The following is a 20,405-nucleotide window of genomic DNA, read 5'->3' as shown; positions in this document are numbered from 1 at the left end:
AATCTCTTTCGTAAACAACATTGTCTCCCCTGGTTTGTGCAGGCTGACCTATTTTGTTAGAGCTTTGGCATAGATCTGTAGGCGCAGCAGCTTAGAAAGCCTGTGCAATCAAAAGAAATCCTGGCAAAACCTCAGAAATCTGACAGCAGCAACATCACAGATGAAATGAAAGTGCTTGTGCTCTGGATGCCTCTTATCCAGCCCTTGGATGACAATTTGATAAAAACGTGCTGCCCGCCTTGCCTGTGCGACAAAAGCGAAATCGCACGGGCAATAAATAAAATCTCGGTCAATAGGCTTTTTAATGGCCTGAATTGGCCTTTTAGTTGTCGGCGGGCACAGCTCCGACTCCCTCGCACATCCGCCAACCTCAAAATTGCACACGTGCGCAACGACATCAGGCCGCACGCCTGACGCCATTTTGCGAAATTTTATGCGCATTGGGGTTGGGCGGGCATTGGAACGTAAAATTCCTCTTTTTTTTTCTTTATTCTTTTATTCTTTCACGAGATGTGGGCATCGCTGGCAAGGTCAGCATTTGCCGCCCCATCCCTAATAACAAGCCTCTTTTTTAAAAAAAAAAATCACAACAAAAACCTTTGAAGAAAAGCTGCTCTACGAAGTAACTGAGCAGGAAACGCTCGAAAGATGAAGAAAAATACTCCAGCACTTGCTCTGACTGAATGATACTGGCTAATGTTGCAAGCCTGAATACATTCACACACACTCAGGCTGCACAGTGAAGATTCCCAATGGGGAGATGAAGATAATTAAAATTGCTCAAATACTCTGAAATAAACATTAAACGCTGGTTATACACCCCCCTGGAAGCAACTGAAAAAAAGAGAAATGTTGCATTAGCAAGTCTGATGTTGCCACTGTTAAATTGCATTTTCATGCATATGGTCTTTGAGTTCTGACAGAGCATGCAGTGAGCAGAAAGCCAGTGCTGTGAAGAAAAATGTTTTGTTGCTAAAGAGACAAGTTTCTTAAAAATATTGATTTTTATTTAATCATTCCCATTTGAAGCAAACAGAAGTGATGTAACTGCCCAACATCAGCACATATATCCATTCCCCCCACCCTAACCAGAGCATATAAATTGAGTACTGAGATACACTTGACATCTCAAAAAGCATTAAAACACGTTTTGTTCTAAAATTGTTCACATGGGTGTCTAAAAGTCGAGACAGTTTGGTCACCAGGTCTGTTCTAGCTGTTTGGCGGAACGATACAAACTTTAAAGTTAACGGATGTGATATCTAAATGGCTGGAACATTCCAATGACCCTGGGTGAATAATCGCTTTGAAAGAAGCAAGCACATTGCTCGCAATTACTGCCCAAGTGGCCCTCGACTCAAGTCATATTTCAACATCCCATCAAGTTTTCTGAGTGGCTTCAGCAGGTCCTGTGAGAGAGGACTCTTTTTTTTTTGGCAAATACAAGTGAAGACTTGGAGAAGGAATACTGCCTTTCATTAACTTATATGCTGTTGCCGTGACAACATTTGTGACCTAAATTTGACCAAACGGCACTAAGCCCAAAGATGGCTTTGAACACTTGTGCCTCGATCTCTAGGTTGCCAACACTCCAGAAACCTACAGGAATTGATGACTGATCTTCAGGTGCACTGCTGCGAACAACCCTGGAGAAAAGTCATCGGGGGTTTTAAAAAAGCGTTCTCTTTTTCTTATTTTGATTTATTAGTCATAAAAATATTCAGGGCTGTTTACTGATTGATAAGGCAGTCAAGTATCATCCAACTGGGATAATGGAGAATTTTACTTTTCAAGCTGCCTTAAATTTCGAATAATGTTTGGCAGTTAACTGTCAATCACCATCACAGGTGCATTCTCCATGGCAGCGCCTTTCCCAGTCAGAGTCCACTTGCCAACCAATCAGCACTCCCTTCTCATACAGTATAAATTGTTGTTTTCCCCTTACATTGGTATTCTTGCAAAGTGTCCTGATGAGTGCAAGACAAAAGGCTTGGACATGTCTCTGTTTTTCATCAATAATGGAGAATCTGTTTGCCATCCAATTGCTGTAGGGATGTGGTAAGCTGTAAAGATGGGTATTTTAGGCGATCAATTAATGGCAGCAGTATTGGGGGAGGGGTGGTTGGATGCAGGAGGTCACGTGATCAAACCTCCAGGAATATGCCCAGGAAGAGTTGGCAACATCAGCTCTCTCTTGTTTTCTTTCTTTAACTCATTAAATATTTATTTCTTTGTGACGTTATGTCACATGCATTAAAAAAAAAACTAAACTCTGGGTTCGTGTGCAAGTTGCAACCTCAGCACATTGAAGGCGGAACAAACTTCATGCGAAAATGACGGCAAATCATTTTTTTTTGTATTTGTTTTCCAGCACATCGTTATGTCACTCGTGCTCTGTGACAAAGCGGGTGCAAGATTCTTCTAAGTTTAACCATATTCAGAGTTTATGGAAGGAAATAGCAAACACTTTTTGACAGTAATTTCTAACAAAGACAGTAACCATTTCGACTTTGCCCAAGGGAGATTTCATAAATAATAGAATCTTAAACTGTGAGGTAATCCCCTGAGGATGTGGGTCCAGGAGACATTTGTGGCATGCTTTTAATTCTAAGAGCACTGCCCTGTTGAAGCGTGTGCTCACTACTTGCCTGGCTTTGACTCTAACTGGCCACCAATTGATGTCTATGGGACAATGGGCCAAAGATGTTACTGCACATTGTGACATTGAAGAGGAGGGGCTGGGTGTTTTTGCTGGACAAGTGACCATCGTGTAGTATGAAAACTTGAGTACCATTGAAAAAAAGTTTACACTCTTCAGGACAGAAGCAAGAATACCAAATTTCAAAGGAAGCAGCAATTTATACTGCATGAGAAAAGAATGCTGATTAGTTGACAAGTTGACTGAGATTGATTGAGGCTTTGCTATCGGTTGTGCCCCATGCTTTTGTTTAATTCAAATAAAGGCACAATGCCTGGTCGCATTCCTTTTGCCTGCAGAGGACAGATCGCTGCATATAAATATATGTAATTTCTAGCAGGTGTAAGTGAGCCACATTGCCAGCCGGGCTAATAATCTTAAATCGGCTGTTAGCAATATTCAGCACACTCAGGGTTGTTCAGCAACTGCTGTCCAATCACAGAATCACATCGAATATTAAACATTTATGTTCTGAGTTTTGCAAGCAAGTGCTGGTTCTCAGTATGAATTGTAGCTCCCTTTGAAATCTGGCATTCTAGCATCTGTCCTGATGAGTGCATGATGAAGAACTTCAACAACATGTCTCTTTTTTTCAGTAATACTCAAGTTCTTTACTACCAATTGACTATAAAAACCTGTCATTGCAACCTTTCCTTGGTTAAATCCTTTGCTCCTGGGAGGTCTATGAGAGGACACCACATCTCCACATGGACATGACAGTACTTTTCACAAAGGCTTCAGCCTGCCATCAGTAGCAGATTGGTGGGCAGCTAGTGACATGTCTACATTCATTACATCAAAATTTATATTATTTGATTTGACGTAATGGAGTCTGTCCAAATAATTTATAGAATTTCTGTTGGCTTTCCTTCTTCCAGAATAGGGAACTGGAAAATGATACCGGCTTTTTTATCTATAATTATAAAATTGTCCACATTTACAATATTCCTGTTAGGTACCGAGTGACTGCACCAGTATGACTTCTGCTGGACTTCCACTTCCCCTCTCAACTTCGTCTCATAATACAATCAACCTGAGCAGGTACAGCTTTATCATGAGACAAGGCAGCAAGCCTCCGACAAGTCAATGCTCTGTCTACAATGACACGCCTGCATTGTAACGTGCAAAGAGGTCCAAGTAACATATATTGCATTCTAAGTGCCTAAAATATTTACAGTCATGTAATAGTGCCCCTCTTCAAAGGGGAGGGGCAAGACAAAGAATATTTCTGCAATGTCACACAAGTCATGAAAAATACAAAGTACAGTTCACCTTAAATAAATGTTTTACTTGCATTGATTTTTGCTTGCTCACTTTTAGCCATTTTCACACATTCTCAGACACATGAGCAGTGATGGCAGATTGGCCTACAGTCAAACAGGAGGAGGGTTGTTCTGTATTTGGTGTATACACTATGGCTCTTCCCAATTCCATTGAAAATGTTAAATGCTGACTATAACTTTACCTTGAAAGTGTAACCGGCCCTTTCTCAGCACCCCGTGCTCGCCCATTTGGTCCCTTATGTTTTCAAAGTACCGCTTCTGCTGTTTAGTTGTTCAGGGGGAGTTAGAGAAGGAGGGAAGGAAATAAAAGGGTGTGCTAAGGGGGTTAGGTGAGGTAGAGTAAGGTGGGGCGAGGCTCATGTGGAGGTTAAATACCATTGTAATATGGGATTTAAGCACATGGTGGTTATAAAACAGGGTTGCTTAATTCCACTGGCATTAAAGCTGTATAAACTCTCAAGAGAAAGCTTAACTTAAAGGAACAAACTACAGACCAGTTGAGCTAAATGCTGTTTTTCTGTGCTGCAAGTTTTACATAATTAAATAATAAAATAATAATATAAGAACCGCAGTAGTTTCCACCACAAAAGGAAGTCATTCAGCTCTGTGTGGCTATGCTGGTTCTTTACAAGCCCTCAATCACCTCTAGGGCTGAGATAAATGTGGAGCGATTAACTCTGCAATAATCCTTAACGCTAAACTGAGAACGGTGCCTTCCATTTTCGACACCAGCTGGTCCCATGGCCTCTCTGAGTGAAAATAACAAAAAAACAACAGGAAATGCTGGAAATTCACATTCTCTTCCTCAAAGGGACAAATAAAAAATTTACATTTATACAGCAGCGTTTGTGTTCTCAGGATGTCTGCAGACAATTAAATATTCTGGATCATGTTATAAGCAGCCATTTTGCATAAAGAAACATCTACCAGACACATAAGCAGTTCTTTAATTTGGTTAAGGGAGAAATGTTTGGTCAGGACACTGGGAAAACCTCCCCTGTTCTCCAAGAAGTTCCAGAGGATCTTCAACATTCACCTGGACAAGCACCAGCTTAATACTTAATCCAAAGGATAACACCTCCAGCAGTGCAGCATTCCCTGAGGATTACACTGAAGTATCAGCCTAGATTACATGATCACAACGTGGAACAGGTTTTTAAAAATTCATTTACAGGTATGGGCTTTGCTGGCTAGGCCAGCATTTATTGCCCATCCCTAGTTGCCCTTGAGAAGGTGGTGGTGAACTGCCTTCTTGAACTGCTGCAGCCCATGTGATCTAGGTACACCCACAGCGCTGATAAGGCAGGGGTTTCAGGATTTGACGCAGCAACAGTGAAGGAATGGCGATATATTTCCAAGTCAGGATGGTGAGTGGCTTGGAAGCGAATTTCCAGGTGGTGGTGTTCCCATGGGTCTGCTGCCCTTGTCCTTCTAGATGATGGTGGTCATGGGCTTGGAAGGTGCAGCCTAAGGAGCCTTTGTGAGTTTCTGAGTGCATGTTGTAGATGGTACACACACTGCTGCTACTGTACGTTGGTGTTGGAGGGAGTGAATGTTTGTGGATGGGGTGCCAATCAAGCGGGCTGCTTTATCCTGGATGGTGTCGAGCTTCTTGAGTGTTGTGGGAGCTGCACTCATCCAGGCAAGTGGGGAGTATTCCATCACACTCCTGACTTGTGCCTTGTAGATGGCAGACAGGCTTTGGGGAGTCAGGAGGTGAGTTACCCAGCACAGGATTCTTAGCCTCTGATCTGCTCTTGTAGCCACAGTATTTATATGGCTAGTCCAGTTCAGTTTCTGGTCAATGGTAACCCCAAGGATGTTGATAGTAATGGATTCAGTAATAGTAATGCCATTGATTGTGAAGGGCTGATGGTTAGACTCTCTCTTGTTGGAACCTATAACCTTCTGACAAGGGGCTGCTCCTCAATTTCTGGTTGCAATATTTATTCCCACGCTTTAGATCTTTGGCCACCCAGTGTTGAGGGAGCAGGGCAGGTCAGGAGACCTCTTCATGGGATTGCTCGTAGGCCTGGCCCAGGTGACCATCAACAGACCCAGACATCAAGTGGCTGAAAGGGTTGTTCAGCCTGACTCCCTGCTTCTCTTCAGTGGTTACATCCACATCCAGGTGTCCTTGGAGAAGGAACACGTGGTGTCCACTTGAGGTATATTATTATATATATATTAATGATCTAGATCTTGGTGTGCAGAGGACAATTTCAAAGTTTGCGGAAGATACAAAGCTTGGGAGTGTTGTGAACTGCAAGGATGATGGTGTGGAACTTCAAGAGGACATAGACAAGTTGGTTGAGTGGGCCGATAGGTGGCAGATGAAGCTCAATGCAGAGAAGTGTGAGGTGATGCGTTTTGGTAGGAAGAACATGGACAGACAATATAAAAGGGGTGAAATTTTGAAGGGGGTGCAGGAGGAGAAAGACTTGGGTGTATATGTGCATAGTTCAATGTGCATGGCATGTGGAGAGAGCAGTTAATAATGCACATAGTATCCTGGGCTTTTTTAATAGGGGCATAGAGTACAAGAATTTATATAAGACACTCGTTAGACCTCAGCTGGAATATTGTGTACAGTTCTGGGCACCATATTATAGGAAGGATGTGAACACATTGGAGAGAGTACAGAAGACGTTTACAAGAATGGTTCCAGAGATGAGAAACTTCAGCTATGAGGATGGATTGGAGAGGCTGGGACTGTTCTCCTAGGAGAGTAGAAGGCTGAGAGGAGATGTGACAGAGATGTTCAAAATTATGAGGGGGCTGGACAGAGTAGGTAGGGAGAAGCTGGTCCCGCTCGTAAAAGGATCAAGAACAAGAGGGCACAGGTTTAAAGTGATTTGCAAAAGAAGCAAGTGTGGTGTGAGAAAAAACTTTTTCACACAGTGAGTTGTTCGGGTCTGGGATGCATTGCCTGGAAGTGTGGTGGAGGCAGGTTCAATCGAGGCATTGAAGAGGATGTTAGATGATTATTTGAACAGAAACAATGTGCAGGAGTATGGTGGAAAAGGCAGGGCAATGGCACTATGTCATAATGCTCATTTGGAGAGCCGGTGCAGACATGATGGGCCAAATGGCCTCCTCCTGTGCTGTTAAGATTCTGTGATTCTGAGTTCTTCTGGGACCAGTGGGGGCCAGGGAGGCTGGAACAGATCATTGACCTGGAAATATTATTTTAATTTAAGGCATTAAGTTTTCTTTAAAATTTTGTTTGTTTTTGTTATGGTGCCTGTTTCAAATGGGGCACTTAATTGGTAATGGATTTACAAAAGCAGCATAACATCCTGACTCAGAATCGCGAGGAGTTATCACTGAATACAATGACATTATACCCAAAACATTAATGTTCCTCTTTCTCTTTCCAAATGCCAATGTGCATTTCCAACATTTTCTGTTTTCTGTTCAGACATACCATTCTTATTTTTATTACCGTCTTCCTGAGTGAAACAGATGATTTAGTTCCTCAGACTTGTGCTGCAGATTTACTCTCGGTTGGACACATTTGACTCAAGGCCCTAAGAGAGGGAGGCAATTTTCATTCCAGCTAATTGAGCCCATTATAGAATCTGGGACCCCAGCACTCAAGAGGCAACACACGATGCCACTCTTGCACACAGCTCCTCGCAACCTAACAAGAGGTAACACCTTTCCTGACTCTCCTCTTTTGCACTGGCAATCCATAAGCATTGTACTGAGCCCAAAATAATTGCCTACTTCAGCACAGAGGCGCTCTCATTTTGAAGTGTCATGTAGACAATGTAGCAGCCACTATATTGTGACAGACACCCTGAGTTACTCCACCTGACGGATTCGGAGGACACCTCCATGCGCACAATACTTTTTTAGTCAGCCTATCACACAGAAAAACCGGTCTTTTAGATTCTCTACACCAAACTCTTGAGAAATCCATGGTTTCCCTGTGCCTGACTTAAGGCTAGAAAAAATGGTAGCAACTTTATTGTATGAATGTGCTTGTCCAAAATTCCTCTCTGTTAACCCAATGTACACTAATACAATCTCTAAATGCCTTCATATTATGGAAGGCACGTTCTCTTTCAAAGCTACCTAAGGTCAAGAGCCAAGGCTTGGGGACTCTCACTTCCCCTAAGTTACATTCATTCTACAGGAGTAGGCCATTCAGCTCCTCGAGCCCTGTTTCATGATTCAATGACACTACTGCTGATCTGCTAAATCCATCCTTGGTTCTGTAGCTCATAATACCCTTTCTTCTAAGACAAATAAGCACAGTGTGGAATCTAGGAACCTTGTCCAATTTCAAAATGCTTTCTTCCAGTCAGAGAATTGTCACTGCTGTGCGATATAAAATGATCATTTTCAAAAACCACCTTTTAAACAGAAGGAATTCAGTGTTGAGAAACAGATTGCAGCTTTACTCTAGTACTTGATGGTGCTAGCAGAGATTGGAAGCATTCAGCAGGACATCCTCCACTGTAGGAACTGCTGAAGAGCTGACTTTGACAGAACGGGAAATCAGAGGGGATAAGGATGGTGTGTGGTCTGTCTGACAGGCAGCCAATACGATCTGGACCCATTTTACACACATGAGTTAAAATGGCCACTACTCAGTTTGGCCAAATGCTATTGAAATTCTTAAAGTATCAATTCTTTCAGGTGCGGGTTTGTGGAACTTAAAATAAACTCAACTGCTCAGTTGCTGTTAAGTGATCAGCCAGTAGTTCAAAATGGAGATTGCGCCTATTATGGGATGTTAAGAAGTCAGGGTCTGGTGAGGGCAGCTAAATTATAGGCCTTTCAAATTTCAATTGAAAAATTTTTCCCTCTCCCACTTGCCCCCATGCTCCTCACTCCTTACTGGTCAAGAATTGACCTCCTCAGGTGATCTTCACTTACCCAAGTCTAGGGAGTATTGGTACAGGTTGGCTTAAGGGCACCCAAATGTGCACAGGGTAGTGTCTCTAGAGTTTGACCAGGTAAAACGACATCACTTACAAAACTCAAAATCTTTCCAAGCTTCCCACTGTTTATCTATGTAGGACTACTTTACCCATCAGGAGATTACCTTGTGGGCTGAACAAAATTTTGTTTGAAATTGAGTGCATTTGCAGAGCTATAATCCACCCTTCCCCAGCATGAAACTCTTTTGGACCCCAAGTTCGAGGTAGACCTGTCCAGTCCAATTAACAAAAGAGAAACATGAAGTGAAGAACAGAAAACACAGAACCCTGCCTTCCCATCACACCACCGACTTGTAGAACTGAAAAATTAATGCAAGTGTCTAACCCGCTCAGCAGGAAACCGATCGATTAAGCTCAAAGACAAATGGAAAGAGCAAAGGTCACTCAACCCTTCTAGAGACCATGAAGAATCTATAGTATTTCCCAATGTGCAGTCTGATGTATACAGAAGGTGTTAAGGCGAAGATTAAATGGATACAGAAACTAATGTACACTTCGCCACACACCTCCCTTGGGAGAAGTTGAACCCAGCAGGTAATTTTAACACAGTGGGAAACTGGGCTGATTGGGTCGGCTGCCCGGTTTAACACTCTACTGATGTCAAATCCTCCATCTACACATTGGGAAATTTAGACAAAGAATTCCCAACTTGGGACTAAACCTTTCCTCTCATGGAGTGAGTTGAATCTCTGTGCTTGTTCCAAACAAATTCTAAGTAGGCTCACTAGGGATTGCCAAGTCCAAAACAGTGGTGGCGGAGAAAGCACACTGGAATGCAGAAGCTGCAAAGAGACCCAACTCCCAGTTGAGAGTGGTGCGCAGTTGCACTGGTCAGTGTAACCTGCTGCTGTTACTAAATGAGGTGATGACTTCCGATTTCCACACCCACCCTCCCACCCCACTTCCCCTGAAGTGAAGCTGGCCAGCAGCTTTTCTCCCGAACTCAAATTTGTTCCCTGACAAGACAAAAAAAAGATAGACAATTTTGCTCTCGACATCCAGAAATGTATAGCGATACTGTTGGGTGCTCTCATGCGGCTGCGCGGCCCTCATGTGACTGAAGGGCCAACTGCCGGAGCATGCCATGTGCCGAGAACATTTGGCACAATGTCAAAATCAGACATTTGAAAGCAGGACTTTGGCCATCAGAGTGGATTCTTTTTTCTGTTATTTGACTGCGGAAATGATCAGGTAACCAGACCCAAAACCGGGATCTGTCGAGAACTCAGTACCAGAGAGGGGGGGGGTTTAGCCATTTTAATTCTACGGCAGAGTTTCCCTGAGGTGCAAGTGTCACTGCAGTGAGACAACCTGAACTGCTCAACATCGGTGTCCGATGACATCGGCCTGGTTTACCTCTCAGCCCGGATCTTATACCTTAATACAAAATAGGCTATGAGGCGCAAGGAGACAAAGAAGATCCCGAGGACGATGAAGTCCAGGTAGAGTTTGCCGTGTTCTACGTCGAGCTCTTTCAAAATGGCCTGTGACTTCTGGAAGTGGCATGTTTCATCTTTCTCGCAGTGGAGATCTTCACGGTCAAGACCATAGATGGACAGGATGACCCCTTCAAAGCCATATCTGTGGGAAAGACAATGGTCCTATCAGTCTAAGTGAACAAAGGCACTACAAGAACTTAGCAGAAGCAACAGGGATGGGAAATGGTCATTCAGCCCATTAAGTCCCCTCCTTCTATAGGGCACGAAGAATCTGGCTTACATAGGACCTTTCACAACCTCACGGTATCCCAAGGCACTTCACCGTCAATGAGGTACATTTCAAAGAGACGTCACTGTTGTAATGCTGGAAGCATGGCAACCAATTTGCACACAGCTAGTTCCTACAAATAGCAATGTGATAACAGCCATATAATCTGTTTTAGTGATATTGAATGAGGGATAAGTATTAACCAGGACACCAGGGAGGACTCCCCTGCTCTTTGAAGTCATGCATGGGATCTTTTACATCCATCTAAGAGGGCAGATTGTTTTTTTATTCATTCACAGGGTGTGGGCTTCGCTGGCTGGGCCAGCATTTATTGCCCAGCCCTAGTTGCCCTTGAGAAGGTGGTGGTGAGCTGCCTGACGAGCCTTGGCTTAACATCTCACCCAAGAGACACCAGCTGATAGTGGAGCTCAGTAGTGTACTGGATCATCAGCTTAGATTATGTGCTCTTGTCTCTGATGTGATTCAGAGGCAAGTATGCTATCACTGAGCTACGGCTGACACTCTATCATGACGTGGCTATAATGGACCCTATCCCACCAATTTGAACTCCCAGTGTCCTTGAGTAACCAAGTCAAACTCTCCTGATCACAAGGCTAATTGAGTGGAACTGCAGAATATTTATGCGTCTTCACATATCCCTTGTTCAAGCTTAGACTGTCATCCTCAACCCACACAGGAACTATTGTATCCAGTGAAGTATTTGATCATCTCAAACTCTACCTGTCCCTAGAGTTGCCTTACTAATCAGGCACTTACAGACAACATCTCACTTTCAGGATCTCATCTATAGAGCACTCTCAATATTCAAGCCCCTCTTATAGTGACAGTCCTGCCTTAGGGCTCCTCTATTCGACAGTCTCAGCACTAGGGCCCATCTTATAGTTTCATTATTAGGACTCATGTTTAACCATCAAGACTCCTCTCACAGAGGGAACCACAGAACCAAACTCAACGTATTATGCTGGACCCTTAAATAAATCTACTATGCCTGCAGCAGTTTGATTTGTCAAAAAGGGGTGTCAGTGGTGATACTCCCTCTTTTATGTAGAAAGCCTCATTCTGTGTTAATATGTTTGAGTTACCTGACATAAGATATGTACGACATCCACTGGAGGTACTTGGGAATAGTGTCAAAACTGACAAAGAAACCGGAAAACAGCAGCACCGGAATGGCAGTGACTGGACCTACAAATGTTGCCACCTGTGGACAGAAGGAAAAGCGTTGATTTACAATGATATCAACACACTGCTATATTTGGGGCAACATCATCACCCACAGAGGATGTCAACAAAGATTTGATTGTGTTAAAAACATGATGGAGGTGATGAGAAAAGGAACATCACCTAATGTAGGATCATATAGCACAGAATGGGGTCATTCAGCCCATCATGTCTGTACCAGCATAGTACAAGAGCTACCCAGTTAATCCCATGCCCCCATTCTAGCCATATAGCCCAGCATTTTCTCCTTTACAAGTCTATAACCGATTCTCTTTTGCATGTTACTACTGAAGCCGCATCCACCATTCTTTCACACAGTATATTCCAGATCACAATAACTCCTGATTTCCCCACTGGCTTTCTTGCCAGATGCCCTCTATCTGTGTCCTTCCTGCATGCTTCACCCTAACTACTCGATTTTTCATCGTTTTGATCACCTTCATCACATCACCCTTAACCTTCTCTGCTCTAAACCTTTGCTGTTTTCAAATGTTCCAGCAAGTGCTTGACCTTGGTCCTGGATCCAGTTGGACTAAGAGTCTTGCCTGGGTCATGGTCCTCTTGGTTGGGGTCGCTACTGAATTCTTTCTTTGCTGCTCCCTTTCCTTGGCAGACCACTTTTCCCTTCTGGGAGGGCTTGCATATTATGGTTGCCAATGCTGGTTGGTATTCCTGGTGGCTTCACCACATGGTCTCCCGACTCCTCCACTCTTGGTCACTCTTCCCAGCCAATTAGGAAACAACCAGACACTTGATTACCCAATTGGATGCTTCTTAACTCTGTCAAACAGCCATTTGTTTTAATCTGTTCATGAGATGTAAGCATCACTGCTAAGTTCAACCTGTTTGCCCATCCCTAATTGCCCTTGAGAAGGTGGTGGTGATCTGTCTTCTTGAACTTCTGCAGTCCCTGGGGTGTAGGTACACCCACATTGCTGCTAGGGAGGGAGTTCCAGGATTTTGATCCAGTGACAGTGGAGGAATGATGATATTGTTCCAAAACAGGAAGGTGTGTGGCTTGGAGGGGAACTTGCAGGTAGTGTACCCATGCATCTGCTGCTTTTGTCCTTCCAGGCGGTAGAGGTTGCATGTTTGGAAGGTGCTGTCGCTGGGACCTTGGTGAGTTCCTGCAGTGCACCTTGTAGATGGTACACACTGCTGCCACTGTGTGTCCGGGGTGGAAGGAGTGAATGTTTAAGGTGGTGGATGGGGTGCTAATCAAGTGGGCAGCTTTGTTCTGGATGGTGTCAAGCTTCTTGAGTGTTGTGGGAGCTGCACTCATCCAGGCAAGTGGAGAGTATTCCATCACACTCCTGACTTGTGCCTTGTAGATGATGAACAGGCTTTGGGGAGGCAGGAGGTGAGTTGTTCTTTGCAGAGTTCCCAGCCTCTAACCTGTTTTTGGAGCCACAGTATTTATGTGGCTGATCCAGTTCATTTTCTGATTAATAGAAACTGCCTGGGTGTTGATAGTGGGGGATTCAATAACAGTAATGTTGCTGAATGTCAAGGGGAGATGTTTAGATTCTCTCTTGTTGGAGATGATTATTGCCTCGCACTTTTGTGACATGAATGATACTTTCCATAGCCTGAATATGTTGCAGGTCTTACTTCAGTATCTGAGGAGTCACAAATGGCAGTGAATATTGTGCAATCATCAGCGAACGACCCCACTTCTGACCTTAGCTTGGAGAGAAGGTAATTGATAAAACTTGCTGACCCTCCCGCTCACCTGCCCTCCCACTTGCCGATGTCCCCGTCACAGACCCCACTCACCAAAACTACTTCCGCTCCCGACCCCGCTGTTCACTAACCTCCCCCCCTCACTGAACATCCACTCCCAACCACTCCAACTCGCCGGGCCTCCCACTCACTGGCCCTCCTGCTCACTAACACACCCAATTGTCACCTCTCCCGCTCAATGCCCATCCTACTCCCCAAGCCTCCTGACCTCCTGTTCCAAGACCTTCCCACTCCCTAACCATCCCACACCCTGACCCTCCCTCTCGTAGATCCTCCCGCTCCCCAGCCCCCTCACTCACTGGTCCCTCTGATCCCTAACCCTCCCACTTGCCAACCTCTCTGCTCCTTGACCCTCCCGCTCCCCGACCCTCACGATCCCCGACCCTCCCGATCCCCGACCCTCCCGATCCCCGACCTGCCCGATCCCCGACCCTCCCGATCCCCGACCCTCCCGATCCCCGACCCTCCCGATCCCCGACCCTCCAGATCCCTGACCCTCCCGATCCCCGACCCTCCCACTCCCTGACGCTCCCGATCCCCGATCCTCCCACTCCCTGACGCTCCCGCTCCCCATCTCTCTCTCCTGTTCACAGACCCTCCCGTTCACAGATCCTCCAGCTCGCCAGCCATCTCGGATGCTGACCCTCCTGTTCACAGGTCCTCCAGTTAACCTTCCAGCTTGTGACCCACCCGCTAGCTGAGCCTCCCGCACGCTGATCCAGATTGCCGGGGAACAGGATGTTCAGGAGAGTTGGGAAACGGGAGCATCGGCAAGCAGGCTGCAGGGCAGACAAGTGCGGGCTGCAAGCAGCCCAAGGTCTGCGGGTAAGTCCCGGTGGCCTAGAAAGACAAGGGCTTCAGATGCATGGTAACCCCACTATCTGCAAGTTCTCCTTTAAGCCACTCACCATCCTAACCGTTCCTTCACTGTCGCTGGGTCAAAATCCTAGAACTCCCTCCCTAACAGCACTGTGGGTTTACCTACACCACATGGACTCTAGTGGTTCAAGAGGGCAGCTCACCACCACCATCTCAAGGGCAACTAGGGATGGGCAATATATGCTAGTCTTGCAAGAGAAACCAAATGCTAAAAAAGGAATTTAAAAATACATTGCTTCAGCCAGTATTTGTAGTTTCAATAGGACATGCTGCATGTGACTGCAGTACCACTACATTAATCCAGGTAACTAATGGGTCTATTATTAGTCATGCTTGGCTCAACTCCTCAGATAACATTCTAACACATTAGCCAGTAGCCACATAAGAACATAAGAAATAGGAAGAGGAGTAGGCCATTTGGCCCAAGAACTTGCTTCACTGTTCAATAATATCATGGCTGATCGCCTACATCAACTCCCCTTTCCCTCCCTATCCCCATAATCGCCTGGTTCCCTTCATGCCAAAAATCTATCAATCTCAGTCTTGAATATACTCAATGACTGTGCATCTACAGCTGTCAGGATAGAGAATTCCCAAGGTTTATAACCTTCTGAGGGATGATCTCCCTATCACAGTTCTAAATGGCTGACCCCTTTTCCTGAGACTATGACCCCTAGTTCTAGGCTCTCGAGCCAGGGGAAACAAGCTCTCAGCATCTACCCTGAAAAGCCCTCTAAGGATTCTATAAGCTTCAATGAGATTGTCTCTTATTGTTCTAAACTCTAGAGAAAATGAGCACATTCTACTCAATCTCTCCTCATAGGGCAGCCCTCTCAGCCTAGGAATCAATCTAATGAACTTGTGTTGCAAGTTCTAAGTCAAACATATCCTTCTTTAGGTAAGGGAACCACAAGTGTATACAGTTCTCCAGGTGTAGTCTCACCAAAGCCCTATATCTTTGCAGCAAGACCTCCTTATTCACTCCTCCCTATCAATGTAACCTCATCCAGACCTGCACCCTTCCTCTGTCCTCTTTCAACTTTGGCCTCTTGGGCATCCCACACTTCCTTCTCCCTGGCACTGATGGCCATGTCTTCAGCTATCTAAACAGAAAGAGAGAAAGAAAGAGAGATAGAGAGAGACAGAAAGAACAGTGAGAGAGAGTACGAGAGAGAGAGAAAGAGAGAGGGAGAGAGAGAGAAAGAGAGGCTGAGATATAGACAGAGAGACAGACGGATAGGGTCTTCCAAATTCAGAAGAGTACACTGAAGGATTTGGCAGTTGTAAGGGATCAAACAGTGACCTCTGACCTGGAGGGATGTGGATGCTGCTCCTATCAGGAGACCCAAAGATTGCGCCACCAGTGATGTCATCGTTCCCAAAGCCGCAAACAGAATGAAGCGGAGAGCGTCGCACGGTTGTGATGTCATCCAGTATACGATACTGCAGTAGGCCACAGGAAACATTACCTACAAAATCAAATCAAAGCAGTTAATTCTCAACATTACTCCATTGTCATGAGTTAATCCCTCCATCCATTGCTTTTAGATAAGTGTAAAAACTCCACTCATTTCCCCCACCCCATGATTTCTTCTCTTCTCTCCCCTTCCAACAAGATTCAGCATTATTCCTGCTGAGAAGGAGCAGAGGGGAGACATGGGAAGCAGAGAACTGAGTTACAAGGACAAGCAGGAGAAATCTGGCCTATTCAGCATTGAGGCAGGTTTATATAGGTGTAGATGGTCTCAAAAGATAAAGCATTGCTTCAAATTAGACTGAGTATAGAATTAGAGGAGAAACAGGTTCAAGTAAGCAAAAAGGTAAAGTCAGCACTGAGGTCTGGAAGATTTTCAACAAAGAGTGATGAATGTGCACAATGATTTCTGGATAGTGCAGTGTGACGTCTTTAAGAAGCAGCTGGCTGCTATGGTGAGAGGGCTCTTCATTCTTCCTATGATTAATGAGCAAAGGTGGGCTACATCCTGCTTATTCATCACATCTGTACTTTGAAAACTTGGAGATACAGGGGCTTGCTCTTGCTTTTCCCTCCTTAGCCTCTGCCTCAGTAATGGAGGGTGGTGGGTGTAAGCCTCATATCCTGTAATTCTCTGGACCTGGCCTTTGGCTATTCATTCAACCACATTCACAAATGTTAACACTTTTCCTCTCCAGGTGTTTTCTGGCACCAGATGACCGCTCTTCACATGTGGCTGGACAGTAATCGGCTACAGGTACCCTAATGGAAAGATCCTGGCTAATGCCACTACCACTGTCCTGACTGTGGTCAGCACATAGCCCTTGGATCTTTCTGGTAAGCCTGGCACCACAACATACCTGCTGTTAACCTGGCTCAAGGGTGTAAAAGACAAGCTAACAGAATTCTTGATTTATCTCAGGAGGTATATGTCTATCTCTGCCTCAAAAATATTCAATGGCCCCGCCTCCACTGCCTTCTGAGGCAGAGTGTTCCAAAGCCACACAACCCTCTGAGAAAAAAAAATCTCATCTCTGTCCTAAAAGGGCAACCTCTAATTTCAAAACAGTGCCCCCCAGGTCTGGACTCACCCCCAAGAAAAAGCATCCTTTCCACATCCATCTTGTCAATACTGTTCAGGATCTTATATACTTCAATCAAATCACCTCTCACTCCAGTGGAAACATGCCCAATCTGTCTAACCTTTCTTCATAAGACAACCCACTCATTCCAGGTATCAATCTAGTAAACTTCCTCTGAACCACCTCCAATGCAGTTACATCCTTCCTTACATGAGGAGACTAAAACTACACACAATATCTGAGATGTGGTCTCACCAATGCCCTGCAAAACTGAAGCATAACATCCTTATGTTTAATCCCTCTCGTAATAAAGGAAAGCATTCCATTAGCCTCCTTAATTACTTGCTGTACCTGCATACTAACTTTTTGTGACTCATGCACTAGAACACCTAGATCCCTCCGCACCTTGGAATTCTGCAGTCGTTCTCCGTTTAAGTAATATTCTGCTTTTTTTATTCTTCCTGCCAAAGTGAACAACTTTTACATTTTCCCACATTATCCATCTGCTAGATCTTTGCCCACTCACTCAACCTGTCTATATCCGCCTGCAACCTCCTAATGTCCTCTTCACAACATACTTTCCTGCCTATCTTTGTGTCACCTGCAAATTTAGCTACCATGCCTTCACTCCCCTCATCTAAGTCATTGATATAAATTGTATAAAATGCATAACAGTATAGAATATGAAAGCTGAGTAGTAATGATGAGCTTATATAACATCTTATATAACATCAGTGTGTTGCTTTGCACTGCACATAATCAGAAGGATTTTGAGATTTGAGAGAGGGGGTGTAATGTGAACTCACTAGGATGTTGCCTGGCGTGAGAAAATATAATTATAAAGAAAGACTAAGAAAAGTGGAGTCTTTTTCATGTGAACAGTGCAGATTACGGTGTGCTAGGACAGAAGTGTTTAAAATTACACAAGGGTGAGAGAAGTAGATATGAGGAGAGTATAGTAGTGTAATGGTTATGTAACTAGACCGGCAACCCAGTGAACCTTCATGCCATGAGGGAAATAGGGTTTCACCAAGAACCAATGCCTCTTTCCTCACCTGGAAGGGGACATCCGCCATTGTTTTAGCTAAATAGTAGGCCTTTAAGCTGTACCAGTAGTTTAGGTGCTCCCGAAGGAATACTCCCATCTCCAGTGGAACTACAAGAAAGGAATAGCAACACAATCAGATTGTCCCGGCTGCCTCACCCAGGCTTTGAAACCATTTGCAGCCGACCGACTCGTCTCCTGTTAACGTTGGCACCACTTGGAGTCTCTGGGCCGTGGGATGTTAACCATTGGGCTCAGGGCTGAACTTCTTCCTATGACAGTAAGGGTTGGGGGGGAAATTCCCTCATAGTGACATGCTAACATAACCAGCAGAATGCGCATCCATACAACTTCATCATTACTGGTGGAGGAAATAAGAATTCTCTCTGAGGAAGAGGAAATTCATCAATTCCCCTTCCCCAGGGAACTGATAACCTAGTTTTAAAGATGGAACATCACATCATTCAAGAGTTATGCCTCTGAATTGGAACAAAATTAATGTAAGATAATTCAGCCCCCAACCCTAATTCCCCTTGCAGAAATGTTGTAACCTTTTTGAACTTATCTAATTTTTTTAATTGGTGTGTATTTTACAGCTGATCAGGGGATACGGAGAATTGCAGCATAGTGGTTATGTTACAGGATTAGTAAAACAGAGACCTAGACTAATGAGGTGGAGACACAGGGCTAGATTTTGCCGCAGCGGTGGGTTAGGTGGTGGGTGGGCTGGCATTTTTGCGCGGGGTATGTAGTTGCCCGACATGTTGCTGCCTCCGCTGAATTTTTCAGGAGGCAGAATCTTGGGGAGAAGGGCGACCTACCAGGAAGAGGCAGGAAATCAATTAGTCTCATTATTAATTCAATTCAAAAGGAGGGTGCATGATGCATGTCAGGCGAATTCTTCAAGTGAAAACCAGGTCAAATACAACAGGTTGAGAGGTGAGGTGACAAGGAAAATACAACCGGCAAACGGAGAGTATGAGAATAATGGCAGTTAAAATAAAAGGGAACACAAAAATCTCTTATCAGCATGTAAATAGTAAGTGGGTGGACTGGACATGTTAGGGACAAAGAGGGTGATATATGCTTAGAGATGCAGGGAAAGGCTAGAATACTTAAAAACTACTTTGTATCGGTGTTTACTAGAGGAATCTGTCAAAATATCAGTTGAAGCGGAGGTGGTAGAGGCAATGGATGGGGTGAAATATTAGATAGAGGAGGTGCGAGAAGGGCTGGCTATGCTTAAGAGTGAATAAGTTGGCTGGTTTGGATGGTTTGCATCCCAGGTTGCTAAAGGAAGTGGGGGTGGAAATTGTGGATGGGCTTGCTTTAATCTTTCAATCTTCCCTGGATGTAGAGGGGATGCCAGAGGATTGGAGAGTAGCAAATAAAACACCCTTCTTCAAGAAAGCGTGTAAGGAACAGCTTGGGCAACTACAGGCCAGTTAGCTTCACATTAATGGTGGGTCAGGTTTCCGAATCCATAATCAGGGAAAAAAATCAAGAGGCCCTTGGAAAGTTTTAAATTAATTAAGGACAATCAGCACGGATCTGTAAAACGCAGATCATGCCTGACTGATCTAATTGAATTTTTTCATGAAGTCACAGGATGGTTGATGAAAGGAATGCGATGGATGTTGTCTATATGGATTTTAAGAAAGTGTTCGATAAGGTACCGCATAAAAGCTGGCCGACAAAATTCAAGCTTATGGAATAGGAAGAGCAGTGTGTAAATTCGATAAAAATATTGCTTTAAGGACAGTGACATGGTAAATGGCTGGTTTTGGAGGATGGTAGAGAGTGGTGTTCCCCAAGGGTCAGTGCAATGGTTTTGGAAGCCATAATCAGGGAAAAAAATCAAGAGGCACTTGGAAAGCTTTAAGTTAATTGAGGACAACCAGCACGGATTTGTAAAAGACAGATCGTGCTTAACTAATCTAATTGAATTTGTTCATGAAGTCACAGAGATGGTTGATGAAGGGAATGCTTTTCTTTTGCTATTTATAATTGACTTGGATCTTAGAATAAGGAGTAAAATTTCAAAATTTGTTGATGACACCAAACTTGGAGGAATAGCAAACAGTGAGGGTGACACAAATTGCCTGCAACAGGACAGAGACAGGCTACAGAGAAGGAGGATAAGTGGCAGATAGAATTTCACACAGGGATGCGCAAGATGATGCATTTTGGCACAAGCGATAACGAGAGGCAACAAAAACTTAATAGCAGAGTTCTAAAGAGTGTGCAGGTACAGGGGGATCTGGGAATGCATGTGCATCGATCTTTGAAGTGGCAGAACA

At 44.4% G+C, this 20,405-nt stretch overlaps 1 protein-coding gene across 1 annotated transcript in view; it reads right to left on the bottom strand.

The window, feature by feature from the left end:
* Nucleotides 1-9,846: 9,846 nt before the first annotated feature.
* The window catches only part of abcg1 (ATP-binding cassette, sub-family G (WHITE), member 1), a 64,461-nt gene continuing 53,902 nt past the window's right edge, over nucleotides 9,847-20,405 (bottom strand). The window contains exons 12-15 of the mRNA XM_078560562.1: nucleotides 18,116-18,216; nucleotides 15,815-15,973; nucleotides 11,744-11,862; nucleotides 9,847-10,514 (exon numbers count right to left, since the gene is read on the bottom strand). Coding sequence (XP_078416688.1) covers nucleotides 10,286-10,514; nucleotides 11,744-11,862; nucleotides 15,815-15,973; nucleotides 18,116-18,216 — 608 coding nt within the window. The 3' untranslated portion in view covers nucleotides 9,847-10,285. The remainder of the gene's footprint in view (nucleotides 10,515-11,743; nucleotides 11,863-15,814; nucleotides 15,974-18,115; nucleotides 18,217-20,405) is intronic.

This window comes from Cetorhinus maximus, chromosome 16, assembly GCF_964194155.1.
Source record: "Cetorhinus maximus chromosome 16, sCetMax3.hap1.1, whole genome shotgun sequence".
Taxonomy (NCBI): domain Eukaryota; kingdom Metazoa; phylum Chordata; class Chondrichthyes; order Lamniformes; family Cetorhinidae; genus Cetorhinus; species Cetorhinus maximus.
Note: the sequence above shows the minus strand (reverse complement) of the source record. Positions and strands in the feature narration are given on the sequence as shown.